Source organism: Primulina tabacum, chromosome 2, assembly GCF_025594145.1.
Source record: "Primulina tabacum isolate GXHZ01 chromosome 2, ASM2559414v2, whole genome shotgun sequence".
In the NCBI taxonomy this organism is placed as follows: domain Eukaryota; kingdom Viridiplantae; phylum Streptophyta; class Magnoliopsida; order Lamiales; family Gesneriaceae; genus Primulina; species Primulina tabacum.
The window spans coordinates 7,829,514-7,849,772 of NC_134551.1; the positions used below are offsets into that span (position 1 = coordinate 7,829,514).

At 30.6% G+C, this 20,259-nt stretch overlaps 1 protein-coding gene across 1 annotated transcript; it reads left to right on the forward strand.

The window, feature by feature from the left end:
* Nucleotides 1–16,206: 16,206 nt before the first annotated feature.
* On the forward strand, nt 16,207–17,939 carry LOC142529143 (spermidine hydroxycinnamoyl transferase-like). Its single transcript, XM_075634569.1, has one exon. The coding sequence runs from the start codon at nt 16,364–16,366 to the stop codon at nt 17,741–17,743; it is 1,380 nt and encodes a 459-aa protein (XP_075490684.1). The 5' UTR covers nt 16,207–16,363; the 3' UTR covers nt 17,744–17,939.
* The last annotated feature ends 2,320 nt before the right edge of the window (nt 17,940–20,259 follow it).

A 20,259-nucleotide genomic window follows, 5' to 3' on the forward strand; every position in this document is an offset into this window, starting at 1 on the left:
TACTTTTTGATACTCATCGTACCAAAAGAATCGGTTCCGATGTTTCAAACCGGCTGGACATATAAAGTAATAGTGGCCGGGTCGTGTCGAATGGGGACCAGCTTCACGTAAAACCATAAACTCATTGCCGCACTCGCACAGCGGTGCTGTCTTCAAATCCATGAAAGCTACACTAAAGAATCATTACATGATTTCCTAAATGAGTTACGTAGGTAGACATATCTGCCTAAAATACATTTGCAACGGAATGAAATGTTTCGAAGAACAGAAACTTCAGCAAAACAAAAAATTTGTATAAAAGTGTTGATATTCAACTGAGAAATATCTACAAAAGCTGTACAGCGCGAAGACTGAGACTAACACATTCCCACCTTGCCACATTCAGGAAGCAACTCAAAAGGCAAGTGTAAAGGCATGAATGCAGATTTACGATGCCATGCCGGGGAACCAAATGTACATGGAAAGGGTTCAAGTTCAAGAGATAGGAAACCTGCTACAAAGTACAAATTGTCTAAAACACAGTAGGCAACCTTGAACTGGACTGTATCCACTTTTGCAAAAAATAACATCAATTACAGAGGAAATTAGCGTAGGGAAACCAAAAATCAGTAGCAATGTTAAAATGTAAATGTCCATCACTCCCACCCAATAAACAAGTCACTGATAAACATAATCCTCCCATACCATAAGGCACTCAGATTTCAGCATAAATCCTTCCATGAAACATTTACAAGTAAACTTCTATTTCACCAATGATACGAATGAATCACAGCAAAATCACGATGCCCAATCAACCACACACCTAAAATTTTAGTAACAATGCAGATAGAAGTTGAAATTTATATAAAATGTTAAACCCAAGAATAGCGTAACTCTAAAAACTTGTACACTTTTCTCGGAATTGCTCATATACCATGACAGAAAGAAATTCTCAACATATTTCAAAAACAAATTTACGGATATCAGTAAACGATCTTAAATCTAAAAACTTGTCATATTTTCTCAGAATTACTCACATTTACTGCAGCTGGTTGTATATCGAATTTCCTTCTACGCAATGTGTCCTCAGTTACATATTCTCGCCATTTCTCCAGACTTAATACCTGCAGAATCGATTTTAAATCCTTCACATGTTGGATTCACAGGTACCACATCAACGCAGAGTGTTGACGGCTAGGGTTTTGTTGCGAGAACGAGCAGATGAAATGTGGGGTAGATGAAATAGGTATTAGTTTAAAAATTTGTAAAGACAAAAGCAAAGGGTATTTTTGGTAGTACACACGTAAATAGTTTCTCAATCACACCCTTAAAAAACTGACCAAACGCAACACAGGATATAGGCAAACCATGCAAATCTTGGCATATCAAATACTTAATCATTTTGGTACTAATCATTTCATTTGTCCTATCATTTCAACCAAACGAAGCCTTACAACTAACTATTTTCAAAAAAAAATTAATATTAAAGAAGACAGTGTCGGAGTTAAGGAGGCGGGTGGTTGTAACCGCCCCTCAACTTTTTCTTGTAGGTAGGTAGCCGTGGGGTGGTGATGGTAAGCTACCCGCCCCTCAAATTTTTTGTAATTGTTTTTTAAATTTTTTATATAAAACTAAATTTAAAAAGTAACTTTAAAAAATACCTATATAAATCTTTGTATCAGATTAAAAAAATTATATTTTAGAACAAAAAATCGATTATTTTATGTATTGTTATTCAATATACTCAAACTTTAATATAACATATATATTTAAATTTTTTTATATTATTTAAATATAAGGAACATCTTATTTTATACAAGTTTTTTTAATAAAGATCTATTGTTGACGTAACTGGATTAAAACTATATTGACAACCATTTTTTATTGTTATTTGTAAAATCATGTCAATATGGGAAAATTATTCTAAGATTTTATAAATTTGGTTTTTAAAATGAAAAGTGAAAAGTAAAGAAAAATTTTAGAGTTGTTCTTTTGTACAATAATATCATGTATCTATATCACGTGATAGTCGTTTTGGTTTACACCTTCATTAACAATTAAGTAAGCATCTTTCGCTCTATACACCTCTTGATGAGAAAAATATCGAATTTTGGGTATACCGAGGTTATCGTACAAAAAAATATCAAATTTACAAAATTTTCAGTACGATATGATATCGATACCAAAATATTCGGTACAGTAACGATATGAAATTTGAGTTTTCGGTATATACCGAAATAATATATATATATAAATATAAATAATATATATTAAAAAATATATAATATTTTGATAAAAAAATATAGTATATTTTTCGGTATAAAACGATATATATCGATATTGTACCGAAATATATGTATATCGTAGTATTTCGGTATAATCGTTAACGGTATAAATATTTTTAATATCATAATTTTTTATACGATGTATGATATGCATTTTCGGTACGGTATGATATGATACGGTACGATATAGTATATCACCCCCAACCCCTCCGTTGACGATGGAAGAGAACACGAACATCAAACCCTCGATTTTGGTAAAGCACAATAACAATACTTTTGAAATTAAAAATAATAATTTTCACTCAAATCAGCATATATTATAAAAAATATTTTTGACATACAAATAATGATTTTAACTCAAATCAGCATATATTATAATTTTTCGTCATAACATAATTAACAAAAAATGATATTTTTCAATGAAAAATAATAAATTTGATATAAAAATAATATTTTTCATGGGTCAGATCGAATCGGAGACCTACCCGTCTAAAAATTATTTCTTTAAAAGCTATTGTATTCTTTAAAATTGTTTATATTTATGTTTTAATTACAAATAAAAGGCTAAATATTATATAATCTGTATAGCGACATAATCAAATCAAGTCAACTCAAGAATTATTTTATATTTAAATTATTGAAGCTGAATCAAGTTTAAATATACTTAAAACTTGAACATTATATTTTATGGACAAAAATACATTTTTTATTAAAGATTAAAAGAAAAAAACTCACCGTAAAATCTTAGCATTTTAAAAAATTCCTATCCGAATTCATCTTTGCAAAAGATTCGTATCTAATTATATGAGTAAAGATGAAAATATATTTGAGTCGGTCTCTTGTGAGACGGTTTCGTGAATCTTTATCTGTGAAATGGATCAACCCTACCGATATTCACAATAAAAAATAATACTCTTAGCATAAAAAGTAATAACTTTTCATGAATGACTCAAATAAGATATATGTCTCACAAAATACGACTCATGAGATCGTCCCATACAAGTTTTTGACAATATATTTTTGTCACAAGAAATAACGTCCTAAAAATAGTGTTGTTTTTTGGATTTTCGTATGGCTGAAATATTGAAAATTTGACGTTCTAGTTTCTTCTAATTTTTCTATTATTCATTTAAATAAATAATTTCTAATTTTTTTTAAAAAAATTCATCGTACTAATTTAAATTTTTTCTAGAATATATATATTGAAAGGAAAAAAAAATCGCCCCCCTCCAAAAAAAGCCTAGCTCCGTCCCTGAGAGTGTGGAACTTAATTTGATAGAATGAAAACTGCAGTTTCCAAAAGTTATTCGTAAAAATTTCCATGAAACTTATATACATATTCAAGATATTTTTTCAAATTCATGGTGATTATTTATGTAAGGTTCATGGACCTACCTCTTTTAGATCCTACAATCACAGCCTTCATAATGATCTATGCAACCTTACTCACAGAACTTCTCACCCCTGACTGTGGAGTACGTGTCTCCCCAGATTTCGAACCCAAGACCTCGTCCAGGTCATAAATACTTGGTCCAAAGCAACTTGGGCTGTCATAAGGACTCTGATTGCAGGATTCAAAAAGGACAGGCCCATCAACCTTATATTTACTTATATTTACTTGATTAATTATAATACAGGTGTCCTTTGCCATTTCAACAATTGTTGTTGGCTTGTCGTAATTGTAACATGCTTATTTGATTATAAAAGATAATTACACTAAAATCTATACATATATTCTTTGTTCAAATATTAGATTTTGTAATAAAAATTTACATAAAATTTCATTTTTTTTATTGTTTTTCTAAAAGAGGATGAATTAAGTCATAAATTTTATAATATGGTTCCATCAATATCGGAACAGCAAAAAATGACAAAATAATATTGATAAAAATGACAAGAATTTGCAGCCCATGTTATGAAAAGGACCAGTCCGATGTCATGTTGAACTTTCTTCTCTCCAAATGCGTTTGTCCCAACTTTTATCATGTGTGGTCTAAATCTGTGCTTAATTAATTAAATAATGCCAGTGTTTATTGCTTTTTAATTATATTTTAGCGCACATTTTTTAACTTTCTTAAGCAAATGAATTTTTTTTCCTGGTATGCCAAAATATATATCCATGATGTAATATCATATGATAATTTTTTTAAAAAAATTTACACTTCAACCTCTCAGATAGGACTATATCTTTTTCTTGGTGTCATGAATTTTTTCCATGGTGATAGGGAACAAAAGCTATATTATTAAAAAAAAAAAAATCATGCATGTATATTGCAACAACAAATAATAGATTATTTTTTCTTTCTTTTTGAAAAGGAATGACATCCATGGGTGTTGGAGAGCAACAATTATTTTGGCTAGCTAGAGCAATCGTAATATGATTTATGTGGTGTCATGCGATTATAAAGATTGGAATTATATATTTATCACTAGACATAACTTTTGGTAATACGACAAACGTTTGATCCTACAACTGATAACACTTGAAATAATTTGGATGTATTTATTCAAAACTAGTGTACGGAAATTTGGGAAAAAATATTTTAATAAAATTCGCCTTCATTTTATCATTTTATTTTTCACATTCATTCGATCTAATAGCAACACTATTTATCTCCTTGCTTCCAATAATTAATTTCGCACCGTGAAGCATATAGTTGAAAGCTAGAAGATGAATAATAGTAACGAAGGGAGGGCCATATTAGGGCAAATGATTGGGGCTCATGGGCCAAATAGAAATGGTTTTCATCATGTTACCAACATGGACTTTATCTACTCAACACATGACGCATGTACTGAGTGAACAAATCATGATAACTCATTCAATAATGATGTATGGAAGAGTGATCATGATTCATCACTCAACACACATATCATGTATTGAGTAAATAAAAACACTACTCATGCGAGTTAGCATCCAATAATATTTGAGGACAAAATCATTAACTATATGAATTGCCTCGCCGTGTTCTTGCCCAGTTTTTCTTCCCTTTAAGACGAGATTTGGTGACCTACTGGTCACTTTTGGCAGGTTTATGACATATTTCTGCAGGCAGATTAGGTAATTATAATTTCAAGCATTTGAAATTGCTGTTTGTCCTTTGTCTTTTGACCTATGTGAACATACATGTACATGAATCATTATGGTAGTGATGATGGATGATTATATGATTCTCCGCGATGGGAAAAAAAGGCTTATAAGTTAGTTCTAACAAGATGTGCATCAAGCAAGTTGAATTTGGGTAGAGCTAGAGTCTAATGCAGGAAAATCTCTAAATTTGAATATATTTACTGTATTATAAAGTCGTGTTATAGAAATTGTTTTGGTCGAATTCCTTATACAACTATGAAAATAAATATTGATAACTAACAATTTATGGAAAATAAATGTCGAAAAGATATCATCTTTCAAATTTTAACCCACTAAAACTTCCAACTAACATCAAAATTTCTCAACTTTCATTCCATATAATTTATGTTTCTTATATTCGTATTCTTTTTTTTCTAGAATAATAAATCGTGTGATAACCGTTTGAATGAACCAGTGCAGGTTTTCGAATTCAACAAGTGCACATTCATAAAAGATGTCATTCTATTCAAGAAACCGCACATTTTAATTCCTAAAAGTTATTTGTGCATTATAAATATAAATCCGTTTATGTAATAGTGATATACCAATTTTCGTTTTTCTTTCTATTATCTTCATAAATCATCTTTGTTCTCAAACTTGTTTTTTGTGAATTTATAGATTTATTTATTGTTTATAAATTCAATTTGTTTTCGAGTATCATGAAGGGAATTTGCCATTAAATCTAACAGCAATATCGTGGCGGTAAAAATTTCCTCAAAGACAATGAAATCACGCTTGAAACAAAATCGCAATATGAAATTTTAACAAACAAGATGTTGGACTTAGACGCCTATTAGGCTTGTTCTTTTTGAATGAGAAATTGGACAAAACCTAGTAGATGGTAAGTGAGAAATATCCCACATTGGAAAATGAACATAGCATTGGTGAGCTTATATTGATTTACACTTTGTGAAAATGTAAGAAAGATTGGTCAAGAGGCTCTCTTTCGCGCACGCCGGCGTAGGGATCCAAATCATGGGCCCAATTTGCAGTGAAAAAAGCCTTGACTTGTGTGCAAGCGTACGAGCGCGATCTGAGTGTGTCGAATGTCGGACCGATCAAGGCAAAATTTCCCACTAAGAATCACCTGGGTTTTGCTATTTTTTATTTTCGGAAAAATTATGTTGTGGACTGATCTTTTGTGTTTCAACTGAACTGATCTTTGGTGTTCCAGCTGGACTGACCTTTGGTGTTCCAGCTGAAATGACCTTTGGTGTTCTAGCTGGACCGACCTTTGGCCTTTCGGATGGCCAGCCGTGACTGTCCATATGGAACCGGAGTGCCTATATATAGAGGCAGCCTCAAACACACCCAACACACTTTCCTGCATTCTCGTATTTTCGAAGCTTTACTTTGTTGTCTCGGCTGCTGCTTCTTCCACCGGCTGCCGTTACTCTGCCCTCGTGATAAAGTTCAGGTACATTTCAGTTCAACATAGTGGTGCCTTGTGCTAGGGTACTACTGGTTGTTCCGTTATATCCTAGGAAACAAACGTCCAAGTTCATCCTTAAAGCACATACCGGAGGGGACGAATCTGTTTTAAAGACATTGTATTTCATACAAGCCTCAGTTTGCTTTATTTTAAGCATTGTGCTACTGTTTTGTTAACAATACTAGTTCGTTGGTTTTTCGTATATTCCATATATGTTGTAACACAATAGTTAGTGATAACGATACAACTTCAATTTTTTATATTATTCAACAATCTAAATGTCATATTTCGATTGTTGTCTCAACAGAAAGAATTATTGTTTCTCAGTCTTTTGTCTTTATTTGGTTGTGAATACGTGATTGTGAAGTTCTTCTTCCAATTCCCCATTAAGATTTTTTTAAAATTTATTCGAACCTTGTAAACTATATTGAATTCACTATCCATTTACATTAATTTGTATTTTACATTCAGGATTATTATTAGTGAGTTGGAGATTAGTATATATGGATTAATTTCACACCTCCTAATCAAATATGTTTATTGATTTTGAAAACCTTCCAACGGGCCCTATATATTTTCCTGCATACAATCTTATGTAACTTGATAATCAAGTTGAGAATTATATTGTCGATGTTCGTACAAGCGACGAATTTTCAATAGTTGATTTGATTGCATGTCATCTTGTTAAGAAAATTGTAAAAGCAAGAAAGATATGTGGTCTATTCTTTGGTTTATTTGGCAAAAATTTATGTGAGATGGTCTCACGGATCGTATTTTGTGAGACAGATCTCTTATTTGGGTCATCAGTGAAAAAGTATTACTTTTTATGCTAAGATTATTACTTTTTATTGTGGACCGTCTCACATATAAAGATTCGTGAGACCGTGTCATAAGAGACCTACTCCTCGACTATATCACCTGACTTCTATCTGCCCTGATTATGATTCATTCTGTGTTTGCTCCCCCAAAACATGATGGTTTCACAAGCTTTAACTGTAATTATGATTATTCCAACGGCATAAATTGAATATTAAACGTAATTTTCGGTCCAGTAGTCCATCCTTTTTAGCTTATGTTTGAAACTTCAAAGAAGTTCAAGGTGATTAAAAAAAAAAAAAATTATTTTTTTATTTTTGAAAGAAACGTAGCAGCTTCTAATCAATTACAAAAAAATAATATTTTATTTTTGAAAGAAACTTATCAGCTTCTAATCAATTATAAATACGTCACACGTATGTTAAAAAAATAAATGTTGTCTATATCCAACGATGATCTTTAATTGATTGTCGACAGGCCTTTACCCCCCGAAAATATCTGTATACTTCTTGTTTCATATCATACCAAAATTTCTCGAATTATGCCGATAACTTGTAACATATCTGACGTCAAGTTTGAGACGAAATATCAGATTCAAATGGTTTGATCACAGACAGACGTTAAGCTACGACTCAAACAAAAAAAAAAAAAAAAGTCGCATTGAAGAAGGAACGGAGCCCGACAGAAAACCAGGTTAATAGTGGCCCAAGACAACCGATGAAATCGAGTTCAATAAAATCTGATTTTAAAAATTTTTCTTTATTTCTAATTATACAAATTACCTCTACACTAATTATGTAATTATTATTTTCTTTATTTCTAATTATACAAATAATTTATTATTATTATTAATCAATTCAAATCAATTTTCGGATTTTCTGTACCAATTAATATAGTGGTATTAATTAAACTATCATTTGTATTGCTATTACTGTTGTTTTCCATTTCAAAATCTCCCTGACTGGCATTATTTAATTTAATTCACAGACTAACTTTTCTTTCCAAATCCTACACGTTAATCTACATGATTAAAGGTTCTTTCGAGGACTTATTTTATTCTGTTGATTTAATTTAAGTTGCATCTTGACAAAGACTATAATATTTTCTTATGGATGACTCAAATAGAAATATGTCTCACAAAATTGACTCGTGAAACCATCTCAAAAAAATTTTGCCTGTATTAATTTCATCTCTTTTTATCAATGATAAACGTTCAACCATTAAATTTAGACAAAAACTTGTGTGAGACGGTCTCACGAGTCGTATTTTGTGAGAAGAATATCTTATCTGGGTCATCCATAAAAAAATATTATTTTTTATGCTAAGAGTATTACTTTTTATTGTGAATATCGGTCATCCATGAAAAATATTACTTTTTATGCTAAGAGTATTACTTTTTCTTGTGAATTTCGGTAGGGTTGACCCGTCTCACAGATAAAGATTCGTGAGACCGTCTCATAAGGGATCTACAATTATATATAATATTTATTTTATAATGATGAGATATCCTCATTATTCAATCTTTTGTCATTAAATTAGATTCAGTATTCTTCTTCTAAAAATAAAAGTATGGTATATATGCAACACATTATAATCATGTATATTGTATCAGTGTGACTATATATATTTTATAAAAATATTTTGTTACATACCTGAACTTAGGAAAGAGCATGCACGTGCTTATGAGAAAATTTCAGTTGCACCTACAGCCACACGTTCAGATATTCTACACAAACGTCAATTCCATAAAAAACAATATTGCACCTGGATTTAATTTTTTGACTTTATAGTAAAAAATATAAAATAAAAAAATAAAAAAATAATTATTGTTTTATTTGGATATATAGATTTGAAATTCATAAATTCGATTATAGTTTTTATTGTTAATAATAAAATAATAGATAAAATCTTAAATTTACAGTTTATTTATTTATACATTAGGTACATAAAGTAAAATGAGTTTCAAATGTCTCAATTATTTAGGTGAACTTGAAATCAATTATAATTAACATGAAATACCATATAAACGTGCAAGAGTTTGATTTGAAGTTTTATTATATTGATTTTTCTAAAACTAAAAATACATTTGAAATTCATATATTTATAATACATCAATCCAAATGCAATATATAAGTCCCAGATATATACTTACATATTTTAAAAAGTAGCAAATAATTATATATTTTATACCTAAAATTATATATGCGTACATCACGTATCAATGAAGATCATAATATTGATGCGTCAATAAAAATTAAACAATATTATAATAATGTTTAAAAATATTTTTTATAAATATAATAGACGTTTCTTTTACAAAGTTGTGAAATTTCATTATAAAAAATAATTCATGTTCATTTTTTTAAAAGAATTTGCAATCGCGGCATGTATCTATCCATAATAAATTTGGTAGTGAAAATAAATCAAGAATATATTCAATCTGATTCATTTATATCAATATATTTCAATTATACAGCATTGCTCGATCACGTGTGTCATTTAATATGTTTTTTTAAATTGAATTCACCCATATATTAATTACAAATAATCTAAATAGATGTACAGAATAAAAATTAGGTTGAACATTTAATTGACATTTATTTATTTTATTATTATTATTATTATTAATATTATTATTATTATTATATGGATACATCATACTCACGATTAATAGATCATTTCTTTTTTATTTAAAAAAAACAAATAGAAAGATGGAAAAATAAAAATACAAGCGTTGACCAACTTCACGTGATTCCCCGATACCCGGCGGCTAACGAGGATGAGAAATCATGTATAAAGGATTCACGTAGACCACGTGAATACGATGGATAAATTTCTTGTGGGATGATACTGTGAAACACGTCAATCATCTCTATACTTAGAATAACAAGTAATTTTTTTAATACAAAAGTAATATTTTTCGTATATAACATAAATAAATTATTTATATCATAAAATTGAGACGTCAAATCACACGGAACTACCACTTCTTTACAGCTAGTTGATATAACTTTTTTATATAATCGGTCCCACCACAAATAATTCAATTTTATCCTTTGCTGTTGATGTTGATCCCATCCTATGTTTTGTTATTCTCGTATATTTTTATATAAAATGTCCAAAAAAAAAAATCTGAATTTAAGCTAAAAATGTGAGATTAACCGATGTTTGCACAAACATTTTTTTATATAAGATTCAACGGAAGTATAGAATACACAAAACTCTTATTACTACTGCTGTTATAACGTGAGTCTCTTTAACTTCGTACTTTTTATGTTCGAACTCTGACTTCTTTTATTATACACAAAAACTCTTGTGAGACGGTCTCACGGATCAAGTTTGTGGGTCGAATATCTTATTTGGATCATCCATGAAAAAGTATTACTTTTTATGTTAAGAGTAGTTATTTTTTATTGTCAATATCACTAGGATTGACTCGTCTCACAGATAAAAATTAGTGAGATCGTCTCACAATAGACTTAGTCATACGCCTAGAATATTGTGTTTCTTAGCATAGAGAAGGTAAATCTAATTTTACTTTTTTAAAAAATAATATACAAAGGTTAAAAAAATCTTATGTTTTTTTCTTCCTTCACTAAGGAAAAACACTCCATGACATCTACCGTTTGGTTGCATTTAAATCGAAGGATAATTGGATTTGAACAACAAATTTTGAGGGGAAGTTTCAAATATGTTGGAATTCGTTGTATTAGTTAACAAAGAAAAAAGTTAGAAATGTAAAGATTAATGATTTTAGATTTCAAAGAGTTTCAAAACAAGTGGGATTTACCTAAAATTTTGTATCTTTCCATTCAATCGATTAATAATATAATAATCATTTTTGCAAATCACTGGTACATAAAACAAAGCTATCGATACATAAAATATTATTCTAATACATATCTTCTAATTTTGCATAAAATACATATTTTTTAAAAAAAGTTAAACACATGTTATCGAATAATTATAGTATCAAATTTCCACTTGATATTTTTAAAAGAATACGTCTCTTCTTATGATACGATCTCACGAATCTTTATCTGTGAGACGGGTCAATCCTACCGATATTCACAATAAAAAGTAATACTCTTAACATAAAAAATAATATTTTTTATGGATGACTCAAATAAGATATATGTCTCACAAAATACGATATGTGAGATCGTCTCACACAAATTTTTGTCTTCACAAAAATGCACGACCTGGGTATTTTCTTCAATTATTGCTATTTTTGCGGTCCATTAGTGTCATTGTTTGTTCATATTACACATCATAGTCATCGTGGCCACATTACGATTGCGCATATCTACAATATGACATTGCAATCTTCGAGAATGAAAAAGAAGTCATTGGAAAATGAAGTGTCGTTTTATAGCACGTAAGATACAGTAGAAATTTAAAATTTTTGTTTTAACGTTCAAAACGTTTTTGAGTATATGATTTAAATCTCATTCATAGTGATTTGATTGTTCTTTGCTTTGACTTCAACTATCTCGATGTTTAGACGATAATAGCTCTTCTTGTATATCATTACGAACAATCAACTGGATCGTCTTCTATTCTTCAATCGTCTAATCCGGTCCACGATCGAATACTACACTTCTTGTATCGATTGCACTAGATATCTAAACAAAATAACACATTGAGATTCAATTGCCGGGAGAAAGCGACAATGCGACGACGACATGGTGGCTGGCAGAAATCAGTGATGTGTAGAGATGGTCTCGGCCGAGGGGGTTCAAAGAGAAGATGGCCGATTTCTTAAGTAAGGGAGAGAAGATTGAGAGAAAATCTAGACTTCATTTATTATTATTATTATTATTATTTATGTTTGTGTTATTAACTCGTAATAGCCAATATTTATATTATCTCAACTAATGAATCACAATGATATCGGGACTTTTCTTTTATCATGTATTTTGTCCATGTCAAAATCTTTATGTAAATTTATTCAACTTTTTTTTGAATAAAACAACACACCATATGATAATTAATTAAACATAATGCAAAAAATACAACAAATATATCGTACATCGATATTTACAACAATTATATCATAAGATTTTGCTATTATCACATAAGAATTTGGATTAAATGTTTCATTATATTGTGATAAATTGAATTTTTTGCATTATAAAAATTGTTGTACAAATCTCGTTGTACATGTAACATTAGTCATTAATTAATTATTAATACATATATCATAGACCATCTAGAATATTCCTTGAGGGCCTTGGATTAGTAGTCAAATTCTACTCTTTATTATTTAATTAGCAAATTGTAAATTAATTAAATATTTATTTGTGGTTTCATTATAATCTCGATGGACGATCTACCATCGTCGATATGACAAATGTACAAAACTCGTTATTATGTAGTAAAGTGAAAATTTCGAAGGTCAAAATTTTTTTATTGAATCATTTTTGGCAGCTGTATTTTTTGGAACTCTTTCACTAAATCAGACAGTTGCAGTCTACTCGCAAAATTAACGGTCATGCTAACTTCTACAACTTTCAAATATGAAATCTAATTATAAACCCTTTTATAAGCAATCTGTTTGATATCCATTAAATTACAATCGTCAAAATTCAATTTCTTACAAATTCAACTTCTTGAATTTGACTATCTCAACGAGAACACATAATTCGATACTTGTGTAGATCTCAATGGTTCACGGATACAACTAACCATGGGTTCACAATTTCTTGTGATTCAGAACAACATTTTTCTTATTCGGGCTTACCGCAATTAGTCTAATTTTTTTCATAACCCATTGATCAAAAACGTTAGAACTCAAGTCTGATTGCACTCATCGAATGATGATAAGAATGTCTAGTAGCATCGCCCCATGTTCTCCTAGGTATTACTGATAGTGCTTACAAGTACCGGTAAGTTATGGTTAGCTTACAGTACGATCTCTTCAAATCATAATCTCGATCGAATCTGCAATCATTGATACATCAAGAGTTATAAATGATTTTGATAACGATGTAACGCATCTTTGAGTAATTATAATGACATGATATGTATAACTAAAAAACACATTTTCATAATACACATGTCTTATTTTTGCTTAATATTCTTTGTACCATTAATTTATCATATCACGTAACATATCTTCTAGGTGAGCTGCGAATTCCGACTGCATAACATTTGAATACTTCCTAAAAGATCAGCAGACGAATTGCCACATAAAGAATATAAATTAATAGAACTTATTTTTATATTTTTTGGAGTTGAATCAAATGTTAATGTTATTACATGGAATGTAAACATTGTGGTTAGACAAAAACTTGTGTGAGACGGTCTCACGGGTAGTATTTGTGAGACAGATTTTTTATTTGGGTCATCCATGAAAAAGTATTACTTTTTTATACTAAGAGTATTACTTTTTATTGTGAATATCGGTAGGATTGACTCGTCTCACAGATAAAGATCCGTGAGATCATCTCACAAGATACCTACGCTTGTGTTTATTATTTGAGAATATCTGTTTGGAATATTGAAAACGAAATTTGAAGTGAAAAAAAAAAAAAAAAAAAACCTTTTCCTTCTTCATAATTATTGATACAAATTAAAATTCGGGAAAATTGTATCATTTGTCCGATATGGTTGGTTTTTTTATATAATTTTTTATTATGTACACTATCAGAGTTCAGTCTTAGTTCTGTATGTTTTGATTTTTTTTATAATTTTAATCATTTTTATTAGGAGTTTTTATATGACAATACGCATATCAGTATTTCATTAGCATTATATTAGGAAAAAATGAATAAATTTGTCACAAGATATAAATAATAGATTAACATTCAAATCTGATAATAAAAATAAAAAAAATTCACAAAAAATCAAATATATATTAGTGCAAATGAAATTTTCCCTTAAAAATTCATTTATAATAACGTGCATTTTCCAATTTAACGTGTGTAATACATTTAGTTTGTTATCTTCAAATGTGTGTGTGAGTAAGGATATAAATGAATCGATTCGGTCCGTTAACTTTTCAAGTCGGTTAGATAAATATTTGATTCGTATTTGAATTTATCAAACTTGAATATGTTCAAACTTTTTTCGACCCGAACTCGAACTAAAATAATGTTGTTCGATAGTTTGCAAGCTTTAATATTTTATTGATGCAATATAATTATATATTAAACATATATATGTTTCCAGCTTTCGAATGTTCATTGTCGAACCTTACTATCTTAACAATAATTCGGATAGCTCGTGAATAGGTTAAAATATTTCAAACCGAATTCGAGCAAAAAAATTAAAAACTTTTGAGTTTTGAATCAATCTTAAACTCGAATATACTAAATTCGATCCGATTTGAAACCTTACACTTTTACTAATACTCAACTCGATTCTATTAATTTACACACATGTGTGTGAAGGCTCCGTTTGAAATTGCCTCTCTCGATTTATCAATGGTCCCGTCGACTTTTGTTTGAAACATATCATACTCATTTTGTTATGTCACGTCAATTTCAAAAATCAATAATTTGAATTTTAAAATTTTTAAAAAACATTTCATATTAGTTTTTTTAAAAATCACCCAAATCGAATGTGTCACGAACGATTAGTATTAATTATAACTAACTATTCCAAATCGTATTGATTAGAGTGATAAATGGTTTTGTTTTCTCTTGATTAAGATATAAATCTATTTTATTTTATTAAAGTTAAGAAGACGATAGTAATCACCTAAAAAGGACACCAATTTTTTCTTCCAACTTTACATTTATATGATATTAATATTACACTTTTGTTTTTTATTTTTTTAAAAAAAATTTCAACACGCACGTTTATTTTTATTTTTTTATTTCAACAATTCAAATATCAATTAGTCCCTCCATAATTTGTCAAATTTCATTTTAGTCCATCAATAATGATAAAAAAGACTATACATACGTATATACGAGTGTTGAGCAACTAGTATCAATATAACTATATAAGTTACAACAACTTTTCTGATGCACATTCAAAGAATACGTATATTTATTTAAATAATTAATAATTGAAGGACTACTAATGTGCATGAATGATAGTTTCTTTTTCCTAATAAAACAAAACAAAATAAAACTAAACTAAACTATCATTATACGATTTGATAATTTATGGATGGGTCTATTGTCCTGGTCTATCCCTAACTCAAATGAAAGATAGATCTATCAAAGGTCCATGTATTTTCCTATAAATACCAGGTTCAAGTGTAATGTTTTCATTCACTATATTGTTTTCAGCAACATCTGCTCCCCACTTATATCATCTCTACTTGAGAGTCGGAGGGGTTACGCTGGGACACCCTCCTGGCCCTCTTCTAGCGGTTTTATTCGTGATTTCAAGCTCAAGATAATTTCGAAACATGCGTCTTGACTAGTGACATTTGCGGGAACCTAACCCTAAATTTCTATCACGATTAGTTGACTGTGATGACCGATAACAACAACCTCATCTTCAAAGAATTTCGTGGACATGATAATTCTAGGTAATGAGATATTACAGAGGGTATTTTTTGATTTTTTTTCCACTTAAAAAATAATAATTTTGGATCTATAATAATTACAGAAAGATGGAAGTCAAGGATAAATTTGAAGGAATAGAATTGGATGCAGAAAACATGGAGAACTCGGCTGCAAATGAGTAGTTGCCACCTACCACCCGTCCATCTACAACAAAGATTGCTTGAGCCATATATATAGTAATTAGTATACAAGATCCATGCTTTCTTCTTCAATCACAGCAATTCAACACCCGATAATGGTGAATCTGAAAGCTACACATATTGTCCGGCCAGCGGAGCCGACCCCAGATGAGATCATGTACTTGAACGCTTCTGATCAGATCAAAGACATATCACACACTCCGACTATTTACTTCTACAAACACACTGGTGCCTTGGATGCTATTTCGATTCTCAAGGATTCGCTAAGTAAAGTGTTGGTACTGTTTTACCCTCTGGCAGGGCGGTTGACCTGGTCGGCGGAAGGTGGCAGCAGGGTGGAGCTTCACTGTAATGGGAAAGGTGTCCCCATTTTTGAGGCGGAGTCGGAGGCGGTCGTGGAGGACTTTGGAGACTTCACTCCGACCTTATCTATTCAGGCTTTGATTCCGTCGGTAGATTACACTACCCCGATTGATGAAGTCCCGATGGTTATAGTGCAACTAACGCGTTTTCGTTGCGGTGGAGTTAGCATCGGCCTTGGGATCTCACATGTCATGGCGGATGGGCCGAGCGCTCTCCATTTCGTCGATCACTGGGCGAAAATTGCACGCGGCGGTGAAACCATTTCTCCGCCGTACCTGGACCGGAAAGTGCTGGAAACAGACAAGCAACTTGATTCCACCTTCGACCCATCGGTTCTGCGGCCTCCGCCGACGCTAATCGGCCAAGAAGATAACATGGAACAAAGAAAAAAGCCCATCACCGTCGCTTTTCTCAACCTCAGCAAACTACAAATCGAGAAACTCCGCAACAAAGCGAACCTGGATTTCCACCAAGAAAACAACACAGCCAGCCGCGGGTACAGCCGATTCGAGGCCGTCGCAGCTCACATCTGGCGCTGCACAAGCAGAGCACGCGGCCACGTCTCCGAGCAGCAAACCAGCCTACACTTCCCCGCAGATTTCCGCAACAAAATGAATCCACCTCTTCCGAGAAACTACTTAGGAAACGCCCTGATTCGTGTTGAAGCCACGGATACTTCAGGAAACCTGCTATCAAACTCCCTCGGCGCAGCTTCCAAGAAAATCCGTGAAGCAGTTGAAAAGGTCACCGAAAACACTGTGATATCGTACTTGAATTTCTTGAAGAATCTACCAGACGTAGGCCGATTCAGATCCTTGGATAACAACGGCCGGCCGAAGGGAGATTTCTACGGAAATCCGAATCTGGCGATCATTAGCTGGACGGCGCTGCCGCTCTACGGCACAGATTTTGGGTGGGGGAAGGAGATCCATATGGGTCCCGGACCAATGGGTTTCGACGGGAAAACGTTCATAATTCCTAGCCATAATGGAGATGGTTCATTCAATATCGCCATATGGCTGCAAGAAGAACACATGCAAGAATTCAAGAAATGCTTCTACGATCAAATATGATGATGGAGTATTGTTTCAAAAAATTTATAAAAAAAAAATATGGGTATCAGTATATTTTTTATTTTGTTTTTTTAATTATTATGTATTATTCAATCTAATGAGTGAATGGGTTTTTTTTGTTTATGCCTTCCTTCTTCCTAATTTTCCTTCAATAATTTGTTGATTAATGGATGGTATATTAATTCGATGGGGTGAATTATATGTTTGAAATTTGTTCTTTTTATTGATATAATAATGGTTTATTTAATATTTCAAATATTGCGTAATCAAATTTTTTTTTAGATATATGTGAATAAAGTTTCTTAATAATTTATACATTTATTTCGAATTTTAACGTCTTTTTGAGTTTAGAATCTATAATTCTATACTATTTTATTACGTTTGAGATACTTAGAGTAACTAACTTTGGTGTTATGGTATGTTCTTATAATTATATATATTAATAAAATGTAAAAATTTTAATACAAGATATATGTATTTCAGCAGACAGAGTAATTGTTTTTTGGGTTTAGGTTATAGATTCAATTCTTACTGATGTCATTTTTCATTATTTTATTTTTAATTTATATATCAAAATTACAGTGTAGTCTTTCACTATTTTTTATAATTATATTTTGATCCTCATTTAAATATAAATCAAATAAATTATAAAAAATGTTATACAACGTGGGTCGGGAGATTAGTTGTAATAAACAGTACATACCATATTAGTATTTCAGCGTACTCCTACATTTTATTTCGAAACACACTTTACTTGTTTAATTGTTTTTTTATAAAAAATATCATACATTATAAAGAAAACGACACAATTATATTTTTAGTTCCCACTTTTCTTTTTTCCTTTACATAAAGAAAACGACTTGTACAACTGCACCAATTCGTAATTATTTTTTAAAATTATTTTAATAAAAAATATGGATGAAATAAATTTATTACTGTGTGTGTATTAGCTTTGATGTTTTAATAACGTTTTAATAGTTTACTTGTGTCAAATTTGGTCAATTAATTTTTTTATTTTTAAAAAATGTTTGAACTTACTTAAGTCTCTTTAAAATATAAGGATGAAATGAGGCAATAGGTCAGGTTTTGGTAGAGTTTGCTAGCACCTAAGAATCAAAAACTTTTTGCACTAAAAAAATCAATCAATCCCTTCGATAGAGAAGTATCCAACTCAGCCCGTTCAAAAGTGTAAACCCAAATTATTCTCGATCTGATATCGGAAGTTTAACGAGTTCGATTTATTAGATTTATCAGAAAATTGTATCATATACATTTAGATAAAAAAATTATAAAAGTTGTAATTAAGTGTATATTAGATGATTATGTAGATGAATTCTCTGTTAAGATTGATATATAATTTTTTTCTATCTACATATTTTGTATTCTACTATTGTATCATATAAACAAGGGTTCTGATAATGTCCGAATTTAAAAAAAAATTTGAAAAAACAAAAGTTACTGTTCATAGGTTACTATTCAAGCGTTGCGGCGCTGAATAGTAGTGCCTAGGCGCTAGTTTTGCGCAAATTTGGCGCTGAAAAGTGACGTAGCGGCACTACAGACGGGAAAAATCAATATCTAAGCCCACTTTCACCTCCACCAATATCTAAGCCCACTTTCACCTCCACCAATCATTTCCCTCCTCCATGCAAATCCTTATCAATCTCATCTCCATTAACGAATTTCTTTCTTCAATTTATGGGAGATTTGTTCAAGAAAAATATGAAATGAATGTAGATTTGTGATCCTCTCATCACGGGCTTCAAGATGATGTAAGTATTTTCCAATTTTATTCAAATTTGGAAATGAGTTGAAGTTTAGAATTGATATGTAAGTTGATATTTAAGATATTGAGATGTTGTATTTGTGTTGGTCTGAAGTTAAAATGGATATGAGCATGGTTTCTAGTTTCTGTACAAGATCAGTTTTTATGCCTACTGTATTTCGGGTATATGAGACGGTTCTGGTTGGATTTTGATGTTATGGTCTTTATCAAACTTGTAGAGCATCAAGTTAATTCGATTTGGTTCAAGAATCACTCAGTTCCATGAAGCACTGAAAGAGATGCTATGTTTACTAAACCTGGTCTAGAATCCCGAGTTTGTGTCCATGTCTTCTGTTTATTTGAATTCTGGTATTACTCGGTTGAGATTCTGAATTTGATGTTCAAATGAAAGTTATAGAACATTGTCTTGTCTTCGAAATGATGCTAAATTGGCTCGATTCCATTGAAAGATCTAAGATCGATTTACCAATATTTTTTAAGAATAATTATTTGAAAGTTAGAAATCTAGCCAGATCCATGATTTATGATGTAAATAATGTCTATATTCCTGAAAAATATTAAATATAGAATTTAAAAACCTAATATTGATCTATCAATATTTCTGAAAATTATTGATATAATATTTAAAATTATAAATTTCGTGAAGAATAACGATATCTGATAAAACATTCATCAATATTCATGATAAATTTGAAAATCAAAAATAAAATTTGTCAATATTCCTGATGAA

Excerpts from the sequence above, each read along its gene's own strand:
- LOC142529143 (XM_075634569.1), top strand. The coding sequence starts at position 16,364 with ATGCTTTCTTCTTCAATCACAGCAATTCAACACCCGATAATGGTGAAT.